The sequence below is a fragment of the Homalodisca vitripennis genome, chromosome 1 (assembly GCF_021130785.1).
Source record: "Homalodisca vitripennis isolate AUS2020 chromosome 1, UT_GWSS_2.1, whole genome shotgun sequence".
Lineage (NCBI taxonomy): Eukaryota > Metazoa > Arthropoda > Insecta > Hemiptera > Cicadellidae > Homalodisca > Homalodisca vitripennis.
The window spans coordinates 146,951,495-146,973,727 of NC_060207.1; the positions used below are offsets into that span (position 1 = coordinate 146,951,495).

Here is a 22,233-nt window from a genome sequence, read left to right on the forward strand (position 1 = left end):
TAAAAACGATCTACATATCTAGGTATGAATTAATTACTACTTCATACCAAATTTTATTAAAATCTACACAAGTAAATAATACACAATCTGACAGTATTACAGTAGTATTGTTGAAACAAATAATTCAATGTATTTCATCTGTTTTTATCTCATATTATCAACTAAGTTTCCCAAATGGAAATTTTCCTGAAAATTTGAAGCAAAATATAGTTGTTCCTATTTAAAAAATGATTCAAGAATTAAAATCAATAACCTCCGTCCATTTAGTTGTCAGTTTTTTCGAAAGTATTTGAGAAGATCATGAAAGTACAATTAGTTCAGTATCTAAATAATGTAAATTTTTAAGCTCTAAGCAATATGGTGTCACAAAGGGTAAGCCTTCTGAAGATGCCTTTATTAGTGTCACAAATTGTATCTACAACAGATTTAACGAAGATAGTAAGACTACGGGATTGTTCAAATTTCAAAAAGGCATTTGATCTAGTAAATCACCGAATTCTCTTAGGCAAACTAGAATCAATATGAGTGAGGGGAATTGCTCTAAAATGATTTGAAAAATTCCTAACAGGAAGGAATCAGCGCTTAAAAATAAAGAATCGATTTAGAATCCCTACTATTGTTAAAAGTAGAGTGCCCCAAGGCTCAGTGTAGTAGGTTACTTTAATTTTGATGTTTATAAACGACTTATTAGAATCAAATTTCCATGGAATTCAAAGCGCTTTTGCAGATTACAGCTGTATTTTATTCTAATAAAAATATTTAATATATATGGGTAAATATTTCCAGTGATAAGCTGCTTTTGAGAAACTGGTGTTACAACAATAAAATGGAAATAAACGTTAATGAAACAAGGTATGTAAATTTTCAGTTTAAAAGTCTTAATTTCTTATCAAATTAAAAATATTACAAATTAGCTTGCTTTGATCAAAATTGTGACTGCTTAGTTATAAATAAAGAAAACAGTTAAAAATATCTTCCAGTTAGTTTAGATGAGAACTTACGTGGGAAAAACATGTGCATTCCATACATTCACAACTAAAACCAGATTTGAAAAATGTTATTATTTGAACATTTTTTGTGATGAATACTTATTAAGGACTCTAAATTTTGCGATAATATATTCAAAATTACAATACGGGATTCAGTGCTGGGGAGGAACTTTTAAGTATAATATTGATAAGTTACGTGTCCTTCGAAAACATTTTATAAGAATAATTCTTAGCACACGAAAGAGAGAAAGTTCTTTTCCATTATAACATCAATTAAAAATATTACAAATGCAGCATCTGTTTATCTATAAAATGTTGCGCTTGTTTTATATTGACAGTGGTAACACGGGTACAAACCAACTATTTTACAGTACACGAAGTTGTGGCAATAATGTTTTTCGAGTGCCTAAAGTTAAGAAATCACTGTTCAGACAGTCTTTTGTTTAGGTAAGTCCAAAATATTTCAATAGTTTACAATGTAATATCAAATTATGTCCTAATATAAGAATATTTGTTCTCTGAAAATTAAATGTTGGCTGTTCGCTATAGTGATTTAAGTTTTTTTTTAACAATGTGCTAATGTAAAAATATAGTCTGTCTATATAGCCAAATGTAAAAATGGTAGTAGAGATGAGTGCTTCTTTATTTAGCTTTAAAATATAAGTATCAAGTTATTTTCGCAACCTTTTGCATAATATACTTATGGTTATAAAATAGACCAAAAACTCGAATTAAGTAGTTTATTTACAAATTTTGTTTTAAAGATTAAGGTAATTTTGTTTGTTTTCATGTTTCAGTTGTAGAAATATTAGACATAAGCTATGAACTATTGACATACTGGCGATGTATTGTGATAAACGAGGAACACAGACGGTACGCAGTGAAGATCTGCTCTTTTCAAAGAACATTCACAAACTGGACTGATTTTATTTTCATGTTTTTATTGTTGTTGCCCTGCCATGCTACTTGAAACTGTGGTAGTGTACATTCCATTTATGTTATTTACTAGCTGACCCGGCGAACTTCGTACCGCCTTAAAGGGTCCACAGCATCCACATTGGTGCTTGAAATGTGCACAATAAAAGACAAAGTAAAAAATAAATCAAATTAGGTCCTGTGTGATTTTTTTTCCTTCACAACTAATCTGAAATTTAAATAGAAAAACAAAATAAAAAACACAATTCGTAAGTTATCTAAAATAATTTAAATCGCAATAAGCAGCAAAGCCACAGATACATTAATTTATTAATATTGATTCTCTTTCTTCAGTCGAGTACCTTGTGATATACAACATTTTTTGTCTTGTTATTAGGTGCAAGAATGAATAAAGCAGATGGTTTGCCGACACGTGAACATGCCACATATAATTGTCCATGAGAAAAACATGGATTTTCTAAATTTAGTCCACAAACGCTCAAAGATTGGCCTTGTGATTTATTGATCGTCATGGCAAATGCAAGACGAATCGGAAACTGAGTTTGTTTAAATTCAAAAGGCATATCGGTAGGAATCATCGGAATCCTTGGAATAAGAACTTCCTCACCTTTAAATTTTCCTTTAAGAATCGTCGCGTGAATCACATTTATCATCAATTCTTTTACAACCAAACGCGTTCCATTGCATAATATTGGTTGATTTAGATTGCGAAGCATTATGACTACTGCACCAACCTTCAAAAGTAAATTATGGGGTGGTAAGCCGGGCACATCCAAAGAGTTTAAAAATTCAGTTGGATAGTTAGTGGCCTCATCTTTATTTGTTACGCAATCAATAGATTTGAATGTTTGCAGAGTACCATCAATTTGACTCTGAATTAAAAAGTTCAAGTCATCCACATCCTTGTTCTTAGCTGCCAAGATTGCTCGCTCACTCAACCAATTGTTATTTTTGTGATTAGTATTGCTATTTGGGAATACTTTGCTGATTAATTCATCTTTTGTTGAGACAAAGGTGCAAAAATTGGATGGAAATGAAATCAATCCACTTTCTTGGTCTACAGGAACACAACCATTATCACAACAACTGATTAGAAAAATTTTGAGCAGATGGATCGTTTAATAATTCAACTCTCATGTTTGCAGTAAACTGTAGTTTTTTTAACATAACGCCACAAATTTGATGATTTTAGGCAAGCGTTTATTTCATCAGCAGCAGTCGATCTAGGAATAACTGGCAGTGATTGGCGGAAATCACCAGACAGCAAAATTAATGCGCCTCCAAAACATCTTGTGTCATTGCGCAGATCTTTCAATGTTCTATCAAGTGCTTCCAATGCACGTTTATGGGACATTGTGCATTCGTCCCAGATAATAGTTTTTGACGCTACTAAAACTTTTGCCATTGCTGAGTTCTTTGATATGTTGCACGTTGGTTGCTCAGTGGTTTGAAGATTCAAAGGCAGTTTCAGCGCTGAATGAGCCGTACGACATCCTTCCAATAATGTGGCTGCTATCCCAGAAGAAGCAACTGCTACTGCAATATCAGATCTTGCACGAACATTAGCCAAAATCAATGACATTAGGAATGTCTTTCCAGTTCCACCGGGGGCATCTAAGAATAATAACCCACCATTTCCATCACTAATTGCCTTTATTAATGTACTATAAACTTCCTTTTGTTGGGGGTTCAACAGGGGTACATTTGTTTGAATTAATTTTTCTAATTCACGTGAATCATATTCAAGTTCACGCTCCAACTCCCGATTAAATGCGTCATTCATTCCGCGATTTGGTGCTGGCATTCCCAATTTAACTAACATACTGTCACACATGAGGTAACACATGTCCTCAATCAAGACTAAAGCTTGGTTATAAATCTCTTCGTTAGCTTCGAGATTGGGATTTCTCATACTAACACGAAGCCTATGTAAAATGTCTTCTGCCATGTTATCCTTGTATTTGTTCCACAGGTCACGTGGATTTGATGGAAAACATGTGGAAATAATGATAGCAAATAATGTCCGTATCTGACTTGAATTTGCAGATATAACCGCTTCAGCAATTGTCATGTCCCAATGATTATCATTCTCTAGTAAATTTAGCTCTTGGCATGCAGCACGAAATGTTGGGCAAACTATACCATTCACTGTTCGTAGTGATTCGTATGATGTTGGCCCTCGGACATTTACCAACAACAATCGCAAAAAGAAGCATTCATCATTCTTCGGATTAACTGTGTAAATACGACCCAGAGCATCTGTAGAACGTACACCTGGATGACCAGTAACCACATCGCCTTGCTTCCGACGTTGAAATTTTTTTGATGAAGAGTTCGAAGTATAGTATCGTGGCATCTCAGAGTATAGCAAAGTTTGTGCGAACAGATCGCTCTGACAAATCTCAAAAAAACTGGTCAATGTTTTCGCTGGAGGTAAAGCAGCACGTTGGACCACATTTGATGAAATACACTCGTTGACCATTCTCAAGATGAACCGACAAATGTAAAACAGTAGGATGGCGTTCATGAATAGGAAATGAGAATATACGCCAAATTGCCTCATTGCAGTTTACATATCGACCAACTTGATAACGCATGATTTCATCGTAGGTGTTGGAGGCTTGGATTCCAAAAATTGCCATATCACTTCCTTTAGTAACATATTTGCAGACATATTTGATTGATTTTACTGAATTGCAATACTCAATGTTGCAATGTGTCTTAAACGTTTTGGAAAGTAGTGGTGAATATGGAACAATCCAACTGTTGTCGACCACAAAATCATTACCTTTCACTTTTATTGTGATAGTTCGACCATTATCATCGATTGACCAACGCCGATATAGAGGATAGCCATCATTGCCTGTAATAGTCTCTGCCGTTAATTTTCGTGGATACCGTTTTGAACAGGCACTGTTGACCATACACGGTGATTGAGGGTTGATAACGCCACATGGACCATGAATCATATTCTTGATTACAACATCATGTAGGTCTGGATCTGTTTCAGGATCAGGGATCTCAGCACATATGATATCATCAACTTGGTCTGGTTGAATTTTTTCTACCAACCAAATCAGAATGTGTGCATGGGGCAAGCCACGTTTTTGCCATTCAATTGAATACATCCAGCATCGAGTATTCCCGAAGACACGTTGCTTTACAATAAAGTTCATCAGAGTCAGGATCTTTTGTCTAAAGACACGTGCTGTGATGTCGTGCCGATCACTTGATGTTTGACCAGGAAGTAACATTTCAACTATTTCTATCCATTTTGGATTACATGTAAAGGTAATGAACAGATCTGGTCTACCGTAATGACGAACATATGTCATCGCATCTTGAGCATATTCATGCATATGACGTGGACTACCTGTGTATGTCGCTGGCAGAATAGTCAATCGACCAATATTTGAAGTATCTCCATCAGTGCTAATTGCATCGCGCAAATGGATATACTCTTCTGATCTCAGTTTGGGCTTGATTCAACCGAATGAAATTAAGACGCTCTGTTTCGATTTTTAACATACATATCAACGCAATACTGCTGAAACAGCCGACGAAAACGCAACAAATAGTTATCTGCATTTTGACGAATCATCAAACGGTATGCATAAAAATTCATTGCAGAAAGCTTCTTGTTCGTCTCTTCACCTGAAAAAAGAGGGCAAATTAGTGAACATATCCATATTCTATATGCAATTTATCTTTGAGAACATTTAATTAAGTTAAGGTTAAAATGTATTTATTACATTATTCATTATTGAATCATCAATTATTATTTGCTCAATATTTTCCAAAGAAATAGCCTCTAATCCCTTAGTTGACATCCAAGAATTATTTTTTCATTTAAACTAAAACTTCACAAAGCTACATTTATACAAAAAAATATTATTTACCATTTAATGGATTTATCATCTTGATATTGAAATGATATCCATCATCTCCTTGCCAAAACATCAGTGGATATTGCAGTGCATCATACGATCGGTGTGTTTCATACATTTTTTGCAGATGCCCTGTATCGCGACGTGTAAGAGCAATATCGCGTGTTTCCATGTTTTCACCTACAACCAGGATGGCAACTTCATCTATCGTTGGAGCATTGAATCTGCGTTCATGTGTTCCAGCTGGTCGTTTGTCTGCTCTTATCACAACTTTGTAATCATCACTTGGCATGCGCTCCAATGCAGTCTTAAAGAGCCTGATCAAAGCATGATGTTCATCAAGAAAACACTGAAGATCTGAAAGAGTTGTTCTTTTCGTTGCTGTGTCGATCTCATGTCGGCGATCAAGTTGCTCCTCCATATTACCCATAAAGTATATTTGTAGGAATTTATACTGTCCATCCACAACTGGTAGCAATGATCCAATTCGATGGTGAATTTGACCTTGAATCTGTAAAGATAGGAAAGTTTATGTAATTGAGACAACAATTTTATTAAGGCACCTAATAATAATAAAAACATAAAATCATTTTCAAGAATACATGAAATAAAGTAAATATTTATTTTATCATTAATTACCTTGAATGTCGGATTAAATCCATGTTCTTGAATTGTGTTTGCCCCAAATGATGTCATTTGAAAACAACTATTGTATTTTTGAGTATTAGCAAGAAAATGTCGTGATTCTTGCGTTTCTCTCCAGAAAGCAATGATTGCAATGGATCAAGAGGGGGAGTCAGTATTGGCAATTTTACTTTGCCATTAAGACAACACAATTCAAGCGACTCTCCAACAAACTTCAATGCCCACAAACAACATCCATTGGACCAATAAGTACAGATACATGCGAACTGTAATCATAAGTGCAATCATAACTAAATGATGCTCTATTCAAATCAACAGCTGATGTATTCCTTCTTGCGTGTCGAACTTGATCTAGTTATTAATCAGTACGATTAGCTCGCCGATTTCGCATAGCCAAGCGAGCTGTTTCACGGGCTTCCTCTTTCTGCTCTTGAGATTGAGAAGCACGAAGTCGGGCCATACCAACACGACGCTCTTGTCGTCCGATTTCACGTTCTTCTTCAGTAGAATTGTTCACAACGTTATGAAGCCTTCTTGCATTACGGCTTTGTTGAGACAGATTTGATCTTCTGGGTCGCGGCATCTTTATAATAATCCTCTCAATGTTCACAAACATTCGCAAATCGTTTAATTTCGTGCGAAACAAAGTTATCCGAACCGAAAGCAATCGAAGGAATAAGTTGTTTGTCTTTTTTAAAAACCAACAGATTATCGCAAAGGTAAAAAAAAAATCACTTCATGATTGACTGATTATTAAGTATAACTGAAAGGACAATCTATATGTCAGTAGCCATGATTTCATTTTGTTTGACTGAGTAACCCAGAAAAATGACACAGGCAGCTGTCAAAGTGTCAATCAAATTTACAGTTGTTTGTTTACATTTTGGAATTCAAACAATTGTTTTTTTTTTTCAAGATACAGTTTTTTTACTCTATGCTTTCAAACTATAGGTGTAAATAAATTTAAAAATAGTAATTAAATGATATAAACATATATTTCTTTTCTCGCATTATATATGTTTACAAAGAACAGCTGATTAAATTTGAACAGGCTCTTTCACTTAATAACATATTATGTTTGCTGCAATGCATTTCTTACGGGTATTTTTGTAACTTCTAGAGACCAGTGGGGCGGAATCCTGAATCGGGAACGGGATAAAAAGTATCCTATGTCCTTCTCCCAGTTCTTAGCTACCTCCCTACCAATTTTCAGCCAAATCGGTTCAGCCGTTCTTGAGTTATATATAGTGTAACTAACACGACTTTCTTTTATATATATAGATCATTTGCACTGGTATTTTTGATGGAATAAATAACTATTTATTATAAGTACGTGGTTAATTATTTACAACTTAAGCATCTAAATAAATAATGTTATCGGTTTCAATTTTGAGAATTAATGGCTCTACCTATACAAGTATACAATATTAGTTGTCTAATTTATTTAGTTCCTCTCCTCCATTTTCCTCCATGTTGGGCTTTTGTAGGAAAAAGTTTGATCATGCTATTGGCAGTCGGTTTCTTCAGCTGTCGCTGAGTATGTAGCAGACATCTGTAATTCGCGGGAAAGTGAACAGTTGTTTGTTTATTATGGTAGTGGTGTTAGTAATATTATACTATCGGTTTTTGGATTAATTTTAATCTTTGCGTGTATAGTACTGTGGTTTGTCATAAAAGATTGTATGATAATTTATTGATATCATATCAAGTTGTAAATAGAAATAAAAATTGATAGTTATCATACACTATAATAGGGTTTAGTGAAACTTAGGCTAAAATTAAAGTTATGCAGGAATAAACTCTTTATGTTCTTAAAATTAAGTAATTTATTCATGTTAAAACTATGATTAATATTTAGGTGCCACAGTATTAATACAGCAATATCCATAATGTCTGACATTGCACCAGTAAAAAAACTCATTGTGTCCTCTATGAAATTTAATGGACTTTCCATCAGAAGGTAAGAAAACATCCATTCCATAATCTTAGTTTTAACCCACTAACATCTGATAACAGCCTTTTCTAATGTACATAATTTAAAATGTATTCAATGTGTTCAAATTTCATGTTGAAATCTCATATTGAAATATTAAATTTCAATAAACAAATACAAATATGACTTTGTTTCTTAACAATTACAATTGTATTTTTAAGTATAATAAATAGGATTATTTAGGGGTAGAGTAAGATAAGCGGACTGTTTTTTATATCGAAATTGACAAATGGTATTAAGTTACTTAATTATAATCATTGATATAACCAATCAATAATGGGTAATTATTTGAACAGTTTACATAAATCGTTTGTCTAACTGTAAACACTTTCAGATAATAAATTTAAAATTTAACTTTTAAATCAATGATTTTGTCTAATTCAAAATGGCAGTCAACTTTAGAAAACTAAATACAATTGCTTTAAAATTTGATAAAACATGTTTTTATTGGCTTTATATTAGATTTTGGACTGGTACTGAAAAACCCATTAGCCTATATGGAATTTAGGGGAAAGATACTAAGTCAATTGATAACAAAGTAAATATGGCTGTGTCAAGATATGAAAAAAGCTAATGTTGGACATTATATCAGTAAAAATGCACTGAAGAACATTTTTTTTAACAAAGTTTGGACTTTATGGCAATATTCTGACTTTGATTTAGCCTACTTTTTTCCAGAAACTATGCATTTTTTAATTGTTGAGTGCAGTTTCGATTTACACAGCCCATCAAGAAGTATAATATCTGAATGTCTGTCATTTTGTAGAGAGGTTTGTTTTGTATGGATTGATGAACAATTTAGTAGAGGGCAGAGTACGATAAGTGGATCCAGTTTTTATTTCGCTTATTACAATCATCGATACTTTATATATCGAATAACAGAACTATCAATCGATATAAAAATATCTAAAATACTAAATTAAAACCACATGTTTCAAATTAATAAAAATAGATTAAACAATTGTGTAATGTCATAAATAATTAAGGTACCATAACTATTAATTAAACAATAACATTTAGACAGGGGACAGGAAAAATGTCATTTAAATAATAAAGAAAATGTAAGAGCAAATCATACATCTTGAACCCGAGAAAGGCACATTAAATCATCTTTTAGTGTTATCTTGTTTAGTTTCCCAAAGTGAATTAATCTTTATTTATTTAAAAGAAGCTACGCATAGAACAAATTATGTTTAGAGTATGAGAATATGTGTACAGTTGGTGCAGATGATTTAGTTATTGTTCTAATTAATTACTATTAGTTTATTGTATTGATGGGTATAATAATTAATCGTTTGATAATTTCGATATAAAAAACCGGGTTCCCTTAAATCATACTCTGCCCTAATAGAGAAGTAAAGCTTGGAGGTCCTAGAGTGGTGGTGGAAATAGACGAATGTAAAAAAGGAAAATGAAAATATAACAAAGGGAGGTAGAAGGAATACATGGATATTAGTTTTAGAATTGAAGCCATATCAGAGGGTCAAAATCATGGTGGTAGATACAGATGTGAGGTTTATTCTGAAAACAAACAAGAGGCTTCAAAAACCCTTATTCCTCTTGTATTAAATCATGTAAAGCCTGGAACAACCATAGTCACAGATGTGGAAGGCATATTTTGGATTGAGTGAATTTGGTTTTGTCCATTTTATTATCTATCATAGTGAAAACTTTTTAGACCTGGCAACTAGTGCTAACACTGAGACAGTCGAAACCTCGTGGAAGACTGTGAAGCAAGGTTTGAAAAGTGGCATATCAGCCAACCTGCTTGTAGATCATCTTTGTGAATAAATTTACAGAAGAGAAACGGTTTTCTGAAGATGAAGCTTTCAACCATTTCTTGAAAGTGGTTAAACATTGCAACTAGGTGAAAACATAGATAGTCTGTAAATTTCCTTTTTTTTTGCTGTAAATGTAGTTATTATTTTTTTCTATTTCACATGTTTGTTATGTTTTTATCAGTTCTTACTTATTTATGAGTTCTTCCTATTTTTGTTGTAATTATTTGTTTGATCGTTCTGGTTCGATGATTATACTAATTTATATAATAAACCAGGTCCACTTATCGTACTTTGCCTTTATTTCGCTTGTTCTATGGACTAAATTTTACTTGTAGTGTATATTAGGTCTAAGGAAATGTTTATTATTTTCCTCTCAACATCAGAGTAACATGGATTTGTAATCAAAAGCCTAACTTAGATCTATGGTAAAATTCAGTATTTAATTTTCTTAAATATTTTTAGGCTATCTCTTCCTTAACAAACTAGGAAATTTCCTTAGATTTCAGATGTTTTATTTTGAATGAGTCTGACTTAAAACCCTGAAGAATAGAGTGATTTTATAAAGAGTAAAGAACAACCATGCTGTCACTGGTCACTCACTGTAAAAGTGCAGTTGAGAGAGGCCCTATTAACTCTATCTCAATTCTTGAAACTGTGCCCACATTTTCATGAAGAGAGCAGGTTGTTTGTTTTTAAAATAAAGTTGAAAGAATGTTCATAAATAAATGTTTTTAACATGTGATTTTGTTGAGATTATGTAGCCTAAATAATAAAATCTGAATAATAAATATAATATTCTATCACCCCAAATTTCATTTTTAATATTATTATATTTAGTTTTAAAATTTTCATTACATGTTCAACTGGATAGTGTTAAATCCAGTAATATCATCCATTGGGTGAAATATACTTTTTTCTAAATACTCCTTAATTGAATTGAATTTTATTTCATTTTTAGTGATGCTTGTGATTATTTTGCTGCTCAAATAAGTCCCTTAGATGAAGCTGAACGAGAAGAATGGCTTGATAAAGTTGTTGATTACATTCAAAAGCAGACTTTGGAAACTCCATTTGTAGAGAAACAGCTGATTGAAGCAGCAATTTTGGTAAGAATATAATCTAAGTTCAGTGTTAATCTACTCTAATAAGTTCAAAGCAGCATCTAAAGCTCTTTAGAAATAGTCTATTTAAAGTGTGACATTACATGGAAAGTACTGATGTAATCTAATTATAGCCTCTAGCTTTCAACTGAGAGTTCTTGGAGTCAAATCCTGTGTGGGTTCATAAAACTTGTTGTAGTAAAAGAAACTTAATATATGCTTCATAAAAACAATGTTAACTCTTAACATTTTTACACCCTTATTTTTTGTTGTATATAATTATAGGAGAAATCCTATTTATTCCATCCATAGAAAGAACTAATCCTGTGACATGAATTCTAACCTGGTTTGTAAACTACTCCTAACCTAGTTCCTGAACTACTTCTAACCGAGTTCCTAAACTAGTTCTTTAAACGAAACTAAATTAATTTTATTATTTGAAGACAAAAAGAATAAGTACAATACAAAATCTATAGAATCTACTTAACAGGCGTTCCAAAACTACAAAGACCGGTTTTAATGAACAAAGTTGACTCATTTTTACAGGTGAAATACAGAAAAAAAAACAAATCTATAAATGACCATACCTCAAAATCGTACAGTACATAGATCTGGGTACTCTTTCTTTCTATGGATGAAATCTATGGCCAGTTTCACGTTGGTGGTAAATACACAACATATTTAGTTTTTCTTATATGTTTTGTAGCTTTTAAATATTTAAATTATAAAGGACACGTTTTACAAAGCTTGAAGCCATCTATATTTAACTGGTTCATTACTAAACAGTGACTTTCTCTCTTTTACAAGGCTGAACGTCATCCAGTTCCATTGCTTCATCACTAAATGGTGTCTGTCTCTTTTGCAAGGCCGAATGTCATCCAAATTCCATTGCTTCTTCACAAAAGGATTACCTTTACAACCGTAACAAGGTTCCATGTTATCCAGAAGTCAGAAGTTTAATTGTTTTTTAACACAATTTGTGTGATTGACAAGGCCATTCTTACATAATACGAGTATATACTAAACATTTTATGTTTAGCTATTCTAATTAAAATATACCCGTTATAAAAATATACAGTTTAACTTGAATTTATATAGAGAATTATACTTGAATTATAGCAAGAGACTTAATGGTTATTTAAAGTAATGAATTTGTTTTAAATAATTTAATAGCTTTTAGTGTGTTCAATAAATGATTCATTAAACAAGCTTAATTTTACAATTCAGTTGAATTTAAAAATAACATAATGTAACCTGCTGACGTACCATCAGCAGTTGAAATCATGTTGGTCATAAATAAGGTAACATTCATCCATTCAATACCATAGTGAAAATAATTTAATGTATACCAGGGCTATTCCAAAAGTAACCTCCATTCGCTTTCAGCATTGGTAGCAGCAGGGGGGGGGGGGTGGTTGGTAGCACAATCTCTCACGCAATGGTGTGCACTGCAGGTTAGTTACTTGAGTGCTTGTTCATTTTCTATAACTTTGCAAAAAGTGTGCTACATTGAGTTTCCCGCTAAATGAGAAGTGCATGCTATAATTAGGTATTTTTACAGCAAAAAAATATTCAGCTGCAGCTTTTCATAGGGAACTTTGTGTCATTTATGGACCAAACGTTATGGGTGAAGGGACAGTATGTGAAAGGGGTAATTTTTTTAAGTGGATTAATGTCGAAGAAAGGAGTGGCAGGCCATCAGAGATGAGGGATGAACTTGTAGACAGGATCAATTAAATAATTAAAAGAAAATTAACATTTCCCAATCTCTGAGCTTTTGAAAAACTTTTCTACAAATTTCCGACCACTAACCTGGCTCTCTGCGTCTTGATGACAATGGTGAACTCAAAGACACTGTCACTGACTGACTAAAGGTACAGACAGAAGAATTTTTCAAGAAGGCATTTTTAAGTTAGTCTAAAGATATTATAAGTGCTTAAATCTTAATGGACAGAAAGATAATATATTTATCTGATTGAGTATTTTTTCAATAACCAAAAGTTGGTTACTTTTGGAAGAGCTCTTGTGTATATACTTTAGATCACAATAACGAAATTAGTGTAATTCAACTTCTTTGTCACCCATAGATGATCTGATTATCTTTAAAAGGCCTTAGTCACCCAAAGGAATATTACTATTACTTATGATGTAACAAAAGATATTTCCAATATATTCAGCCCTAAACTACTCTCAAAATTTGAAGTTTAAAACAACTGAATTTTAAGATCACATTCACACCATCAGTCAGATGCTGTAGAATTGACCGGATCCTCTTACAACCTTCTTACAAGCTGAACCATTCTAATCTTTAAGGAGTTTCAGCCATTTTAAAGCAGTTATTAAAGTGCATAAGAACATCATTATTCAAAGTTAACGCTTGTTATTCAAAGTTATCAGGGTCAAAAGATTAAATTTTAGTGATCCAACTCATCTTTCATTTTGAAGCTTAGGTATAAGTAACTTTTTAATCAGTTGTAAATTTCCTTTATGATTATAAGATTGACTTATATCGTCAGTGTCATGTTGATGTATTACACAAACTAGCAAACATTGAAAATTTTTTAAACACAACCTCAATTTTACAGAGTGAGTATTAGTGTCTTTATGCATTTACATTTTTGTTATACTGCAAAAGTTGTTATTTGTATTTGTTAGAACTAATGCATTATTAGTCATTTGAACAACTATACACTATGACAGGTAATACTATTAGGTGTGTATGAAACAAGTTCTAAACATGGATGATGATATGTGGTGTAATTCTGATTACCTACGCTGGTTCCATATAAAATGTGTTGGAGTTACAAAATCGGAATACTCACAGTATGCCAATAACACTAACAAAATTGGCATTGTCCCCCTACCTATGCTCAAGTACTGTTATTCTCAGCAAAATTGATGAACTAATCAATAAGTTTAGCAGAATATTTAGTCCTCTCTAACTCTGACAGCCATGCTGCATTAAAGGCACTTGACGCTTGTTCGTTTGACTCGAAAGCAGTTTTGGAATGCAAGAATGCTCTGGTAGAACTGGTGAAGAAGAACAGAGTAACACTCGGTTGGATGTCCTTGAGAGCATTCATGGAAACAAAAAAACACCCTTGCCAAAATAGGTACAGAATCTCTTATGGTAGGGCCTGAACCAGGCTGTGTGTGAAGTAGCCTTCCCCTACAGCAAAGCTCCTGTAAAAGATTGGGAAAAAGAGTATTAGATTCAATAACTGGAGTGGGGCCTCAGGATTAAGACAATCAAAGATGTTTAATCTCTCCTTATGCTAAAAGTGGGAATCTCTCCTAGAACAAAGTAAGGAAGATATAAGATTGATAGTAGGGATGATAGTACAGGACATCCCCCCTTAGAAAACATCTTATGAAGGTGGGTCTTAGTCATGATGAATGCAGACCCTGCGGAGAAGCAGAAGAATCAGTGGAACACATGGCTAAACTGTCCTGCCATATCTAACAAATTCTTAGGGGCATTACGTTCTTATCTAACATTATCTTCTCAGCTCCAAGGACATTAGAGAACAGGAGCCCCCAAATTTGATTTGGCTTCTGTAAAGTTCTCAAATTTTGAGGTTACAAACATAAATGAGGGTGGCGCAAAGGTCCTTTTAGGTGCGGGAACTACAGTCTCTTTCCCTTGGAAAAAAATCAATTTCTCGTCTTGCTACTAAGGAATAACAAAGGGATGCTAATAATGGAATTTAAACTATTCAGTTATAAATAAGTTATCTGAAGTCACTATGAGTTTGAACCGCGCTTGCTGAAAGCTGAAAAAGATATTAAACTTCTACAATCCAACAAAGAGGAAGATCTTTAATCCTTTCTTGCGGAATCCAATGAGCAGAGCAGGTGTGCCAAGAACATTATTATCTACTGAGTCTCGATCCTCACTTGAAAACTTGAAGGCACATGATTGCAACGTAGTCAACAAACTTCTAACTCTAGTTAGCTTGCTATACCAGTGAGGAACTTTTTTTTGCCTAGGAAAGGAAGATTATGGAAAAACAAGACCATTGTTACTTTGCCTGCCAACAGAAGGTGATGCTATCGTAGTATTCAAGAATTGTTAAACCTAAAACAATGAAGACCTTTTAAAAAACAATTCATTGTCACATGATCACACACCTCATGAGAGAGTGCACTTAAATCGGCTTCAAGAAGCATTCAAGCAGCAACAAGAAGTGGTTGAGCATGATCTAACAATTAGGTAAGAGTAAGGAGTTCCACAAATTGACAAAAAAACTAATAAACAGCAACAGCAATATTCACTGTCCTTCAAATGCAGTAACAACACCCCTCACATCTCAGAAAGTGTGACATACAAGCTTGTATATAATAAATTCTAACAAACAAACTTGGACATTATCATTGTATATCAAAAAGTTCAATTGTTTTATCTCTTTCTTGAGCATTTTAACTCTGGAATTCAGCCCAGTCATGCAATTGGGAAAAGAGCTAGAAACTACTTTCCAAATGCTGAGGAGGCCATGGGAACCAATACACAAGTTTTTTAGAACTTTGTTCATACCATAATAATCTTTCTGGTATACCTTAATTGATGCACCTGAAAAAACCCAAATGACTCTTACCAAACTCTGGTTTTCATCATTCTGTTTGTTAATTGCGTATTGACATTGTTGTTGATTTGAGAAATGAATCAATAAAAGAATGTTATTAACGCTGTATATGAATTAACATATTCTCTAGTGGAAATACATAAAACTTAAATTTTTGTTTATACCTAGTTAGGATTTATAAAGTTTTATGACTTTAAATTTTATTTATGTAATAGTTAATGTCAACTGTGAAGAAATCTAAGTAAAATATAAATTTGACATAGTCACAAACTAAACCCCCAAAAAAGCATTTTGTCATACTAAAATGTTTTAATAATGTTTCTAGGATTGCTGTAAAAGTGAAACAGAAGAAAACATTACAACTTTCAATGTTATATCAGCATTTGATGTTCCTCATTTTGTGTATAACATTGACCGAAAGAAATTTTTGCCACTGCCTTCATCAAAGCAACTGGAACTATTTGGATCCTCTGATTCTAAATGTCAAATGTTCAAGGACAGGTAGGTTTTTATAATTAATTCTAAATTTTAATTTTAAACAAAACATCTATTACAAGTATTTGTATATTTCAATATACAAGTATATTATTTTGTTGTTTTCCAAAATTAGAAAAATCGTGATTATAATTATCAGATTTTAATCAATAATTGTTTCACACTCAATCATATAGTATTAAGCATATACAGTGAATCAAACTTTCACAATAGGTTGGAACAATGTATGTTTTAGCTTTAAGTGTATATTAAACCTAAAATTGTAAACTCAGAAAGTATCTAAAAATGGTATGTTTAAAATGCTAAACAAAATGTTTTACATAAAAAATAAATGTAGAGCATAATGTGGTAAATCTAAAAAGTACCTTAAAACTAGTCACTTAATGTTATCTGTCTCTAGTTAAACTCTGTCAGATAGCATTGAAAATATAGCTTTTTACAACTTGACATGTGGTAATACACCCTGGTCAACAGATTCATATGAAACATGTATATGCTCAGCAGTAGAAGCTATATTGACATGATTATTGTTTTTTGCACGCTGATCCTTCTCTTGTATATTTGGACAAGTACACATTGTTTCAGCTGTGAAATCTACAATACAAGCTGTCTTAGTAGGTCAACAGTTCCAGCTGTAACCTGTGGAATATCTGCCCAGTAATGGTGGTAACGTTCACAGGTTTGTTGTTCTTGGCATGCTAACCCAACTCTTGTATGTTTGGACAGGTACACATTGCTGAAGCAGCGGACTCTGCGACACGAACTGTTCTCAGTGGGTCAACAGTTTCAGCTGCAACCTGTAGAGTATCTTCTCAGCAGTGGTAGTAACATTCACAGGGTTATTGTTCTCGGCATGCTGACCCAACTCAAAGAGAACCGCTTCTATATAGAGGATCCGTCTGGATGTGTCCCTCTAGACCTCTCTCAGGCAATATCCTTTTATCACTTATATTGTGGAAAATTAAACCCACTACTACAATTATTTGAAAGCATATTTATTATTAATCATAATTACAGTAATATAAATATTTCAGTCCTTTATAGTACAAGTCATGTTTCTTAAGTAAGTACAAAAAAAAAAAAAAAAAAAAAAAAAAAAAAAAAAAAAAAAAAAACACCTTTATATTTAAAAAAATGCCACTAATATTAAATGAAATATATCAAACAACAAGCTTAATAAAGTCATCAGCAGTCTGAATTAACAGCCAGTGCAACATGGTTGTTTTAACACTGTCGTCATCATTGTGACACGACTTATAAGATGTCTCTTAAGTTAGAAAAAGATATGAGTCACTGAGTGCTATTTTAGGGCTATATGGTGGATAATCAAATTGTCCCCAGGCACGTGTGATGAGATTTTCAATTTATTCATTATATAAAGATGCTGCATGTGGGCTAGCATTGTCATGCAGCAAAACAATCCCTTTCTTTATTCAGCATGCCTTATCTTTTGTTTTGAATAGCTTGGTGTGATTTTCACAAGGTTTCATAGCATACTTTGTTCTATTTCTATATCAAAATCTTCAGTAATCATTGAGGTTCATTTACTTAGTTCTTTGTTATGAACATTCTTTTAACCATCATTGTAAGCTCTTACCCATTTGCGTACCTTTCCATCACTCACAGTGTTTTGTCCATATAAATCACAAATCTGACAGCGAATTTCAACTGATTTCACGTCTTTAGCACTAAAAAAATAATGCGTAATTATAAATAGTGTGTAGTTCCATATTAGGTAGGATTCTCAATCAGTGGAGGCAATTTAAATATGCATAAACAAATGTAAACATGACCATTCGTTGTTATATGAAAAGTGATGCTAGTTAAGTTATATTTCTTAAATTAGTTTTTAAATTTCACAAACATTATTGACTTATTGTTGGAGCAATATTTATGTAGAAGTTCCAAAAAGAACCTAGTTATACTTCAAGTTGGCAATATCATTTATGTAAATGGTCTTACCATTGTTGCACTGTCTATACAGGCTTAAAATTGTTAGTGCTTAAGAGTGATATAACAGGCTATTCCACTGTTTCTGTATTAAAAATATTTTATTTTATAATTTTTTATAGCAGCTAGTAAATATTTAATCTCAGAGTAGACTTGGTAAATTGTAAGGTATAAATAAATATACTGTTTACATGTTGTAACATTGATTTAAATTTAATTAAAAGTTTACAGAAATACACAATTGTTATTCACATCTAGTTGTGTTTGATATATTTTTGTTAAATATATAAAAAATTTAATGGAAAGATGCCCAAACTACTGTTTAAAAATTTAGTGTCTGTGGTTGCGTCAAATATATAATAAAAAAAATTTGTTTTATCAGTTTACAGTTTTATAAATGTTATACAATGACTAGTTGAATGTTTAAGATTTTTTTTATTTGCAAAAAAGGAATATGTTATGCATTGTGAATGGAGGTAGATTAAAATCAAGGTATAGCTCTGACCCAGTCTAAGGGCAGAAAAATAAATAAACTTACATCACTGCTGTAGGCTGCAATTGTAATGTTTAAACTGTATGGTTTTAAGTAATAAATGTTGTGTAAGACCTGAATCACTCCAATGTACTTAAATTATGATAGGCCTATCATTAATACATTGTTCTACTTTATATTATTATATCATTTGTTCATTACATTTTCTTCATCAAATTATCAATGCATTTAGTTGCTCGTTTGAGCTTCTAGAACATTTCATGCTAGAGAAATCCGCTTTGGACCTTGTACTATTAAAATGTTTTTGCTTCTCATTACTAGTGGGACAGACGCTATCTCATTTGACTCCAAAGAGTTAAGCAAGCAGATAAGCAAGATAAAAATATATAATAAGGCAAATGATATATATATATATATATATATATTCATGTTATATATATATATATATATATATATATATATATATATATATATATATATATATAACATGAATATACACAATTTCAGTGACTACAAAACTGGTTTGAATCTTATTTGAGGATGGAAGAATATACACAAAAGATATAACAGGTGAATAAAACAAATTGAAGAATGGATATGCGTCTGACCTAATAAAAAGTTTCTCTACAGTAGTAACTGGCCATACTAGTAGGACAGTTACATAGTAAAGCCACCATAAATCACATAGCAGTACAGTCACTGCTCGCAGCACCATCAAAGAGTTTCTACCTTGACTTTCCCCCAAGAGTAGATAGGAAAGTGATTAGATTCTACATCTACATGAGAGCAAATGAGTAAAGATGTAGCACAACATGGACAGCTCAACACCAATATTTCACCTGGACAGGGATTGCCCACAACATTGCCTGCATATCACCAAAGCTCTGAAAGAACTGTAGGTTAGGAGCCAAATTAACTCCTAAAGCAACCCTATATGGTCCTTAAGTAGTCTATAACACAATTTTTCTGTTATTCTCATAGGTATTTATGGGGATTTGAAGCAAGAGACACTATATTAAGACTACTTAGCTTAAATTATTGTTAAAAAGCCACCAGTAAATTTAGATGTTTGTAATAAATAAATCTTACATTTTTACACCGCTGCCATATCTGTAATTTATGTTCAAAAATGCTGTATGCTGACATTGGTTTGGATAAATAATTGTAACATCAGTAATAATTATTCCTTGACAGATGTGTGTAAAATTATCATACAGGATTCTTCACAGAGAGTTGTTTCGTACTGGTTGAAGGCAATTACAAAGACAGAGTTTTGCACGTGCAAGCTCTAGGCTTCCCACCGCCTGAGAATGCTGAAATCAGCAGGTAAGTTTACCATAGTGTTAAATACATTTAAAACATCTAATGTACACTAAGACAAAAGGTGGCACAGATGGGTGTCAACAAAATTATTGCTTTACTGCTCTTCTTGGATTCATTTCTTTATTTCACAATAACATGTTTTGTGTTAAATAAACAATAAATAGAACACGAATTTAAAATTTGAAATTGTAATACACTTATTTCTTGATATTTCAGGATAATTAGAGGAACAATGACTACAGATTGTCCTAAACTTAGATTGATTTAAGGTTAAAAATATACATGAAACCAATGTTGAAGACCAATGATTAAGGTTAAATAATGAATAGAGTTATTCATTATATAAATGATAGATTTAAGTAATACGAGGTCTGTCCAAAAAGTATCTGACCTTGACGTCTGGCATGAACTGATGTTACTCTGCGGCAACAGCAATCTGGTAACCTTCAAAGTACTCCCCTCCATAAGCCACTACCTTATTCCAACGCTCCTCCCACTTCCGGAAACACTCCTTAAATTCATTTAGCGGATTGATTAACAGGTCCGTCGTCGCATTTTGTTTATCTGTTCAACATCGTCAAATCTTTTTCTTTCAAAGGAATTTTTAATTTCGGAAATAGCCAGAAGTCACATGGAGCTATGTCAGGACTGTAGGGAGGCTGTCGTAGTTGGTTGATGTCCTGTTTGACCAAAAAACGCTGAATAAGATTTGAGGAATGAGCTGGCGCGTTGTCGTGGTGCAGGATCCAGTCACGGCTTGTCCACAGTTCAGGTCGTTTCCTTCGCACTGCATCTCGTAGCCGCCTTAGGACCTCAAGATAATACTCCTCTTTCACTGTCTGGCCTCTTGGAGCATATTCGTGATGAACAACGCCGTCCTGGTAAAAAAAAACTGTCAGCATTGTCTTGCTTTTTTCGGCCGTTGCTCTTCGCGAGTTTTCCACTGTGAAGGTTGAGCCTTTGTTTCAGGGTCATAGCCATAAACCCATGACTCATCACCAGTAATAACTTTTTTAAATAGCCCTGGGTTACTTTTTATTAAATCCAAATTGTCCTGTGGGATTTCAAGTCGACGGTTCTTTTGGTCTTCTGTCAGCAGCAGAGGAACAAATTTTGCTGAAACACGGTTCATTTTTAAATCTTCGTGTAAAATGTTACAAACTGACGATTTTGGTATTCCTAAATCTTCTTCCAGTTCTCGGACAGTCAATTGATCGTTTTCATTAATTGCTGCACACAGTTCAACATTTTCAGCGTTTCTGGCCGTTGAAGGCCCGCCAGATCGGTCATCACTCTCCACTGATATGCGGCCATTTTTAAACCGCCTAAACCACTCTTTTATTTGTTTATCACCCATAGACACGTCACCATAAACTTTCCGTATCATAGTAATCGTCTCTGATGATGAATGGCCAAGTTTTTGGCAAAATTTAATGCAAATGCGCTGCTCAACATGTGCAGTCATATTGAAATGCGACGCACACACACGGCAGTACTGTACGGAACAGAGCGCTGTGACTCACTGAGTGACCGAATCATATGGGAAGGAGTAGGCTCGCCCCTCCCCTCCAATAACCGGTTTGAGTTAGTCGGTTACGCTGCGGCCGCCTACTGGTCAGCGGTCGGATACTTTTTGGACAAACCTCGTATAAATTACAGACATATTTGACCATCTTTGGTTACTTTATGTGACAGTATCTCAACTATTAATAATTCAATTAAGATATAAACACTCTTAATATAATTTGTGTCAACATTAACATTTTGTGAATGTTGAGTTTAGCTTTAGTTCACCTTCCTCTTAGTGCAGCGTCTGAAATCTGATGCAATCACAGACTTGATTCTTGGAATCTGAAATTATGAACGTTGTCGAAAAGATAAAAAAATGTTTGTGACAATAAAGAAGCTCAAATTAATTCTTTATATTGTTTTGAAACTCATACAACAAAATATAGTGTAATCTAGATGGAGAGATATTCTCATTATCTCATCAGGTGCACAATTAAGTTTACTAAGATGTTTTAGACATGACCTCTAAACTGGAGTTAAACTCAACGT

At 33.2% G+C, this 22,233-nt stretch overlaps 1 protein-coding gene across 2 annotated transcripts in view; it reads left to right on the forward strand.

The window, feature by feature from the left end:
* The first annotated feature begins 1,118 nt into the window (after window positions 1-1,118).
* The window catches only part of LOC124373482 (DNA polymerase epsilon subunit 2), a 54,732-nt gene continuing 33,617 nt past the window's right edge, over window positions 1,119-22,233 (forward strand). The window contains exons 1-6 of one of the 2 annotated variants that reach the window (XM_046831851.1): window positions 1,119-1,436; window positions 8,316-8,417; window positions 11,190-11,337; window positions 16,240-16,415; window positions 17,136-17,340; window positions 20,057-20,178. In XM_046831851.1, coding sequence (XP_046687807.1) covers window positions 1,381-1,436; window positions 8,316-8,417; window positions 11,190-11,337; window positions 16,240-16,415; window positions 17,136-17,340; window positions 20,057-20,178 — 809 coding nt within the window. In that variant the 5' untranslated portion in view covers window positions 1,119-1,380. Of the gene's footprint in view, window positions 1,437-8,001; window positions 8,418-11,189; window positions 11,338-16,239; window positions 16,416-17,135; window positions 17,341-20,056; window positions 20,179-22,233 lie in introns of those variants that run through there. The other variant, XM_046831855.1, reaches the window with a different exon arrangement.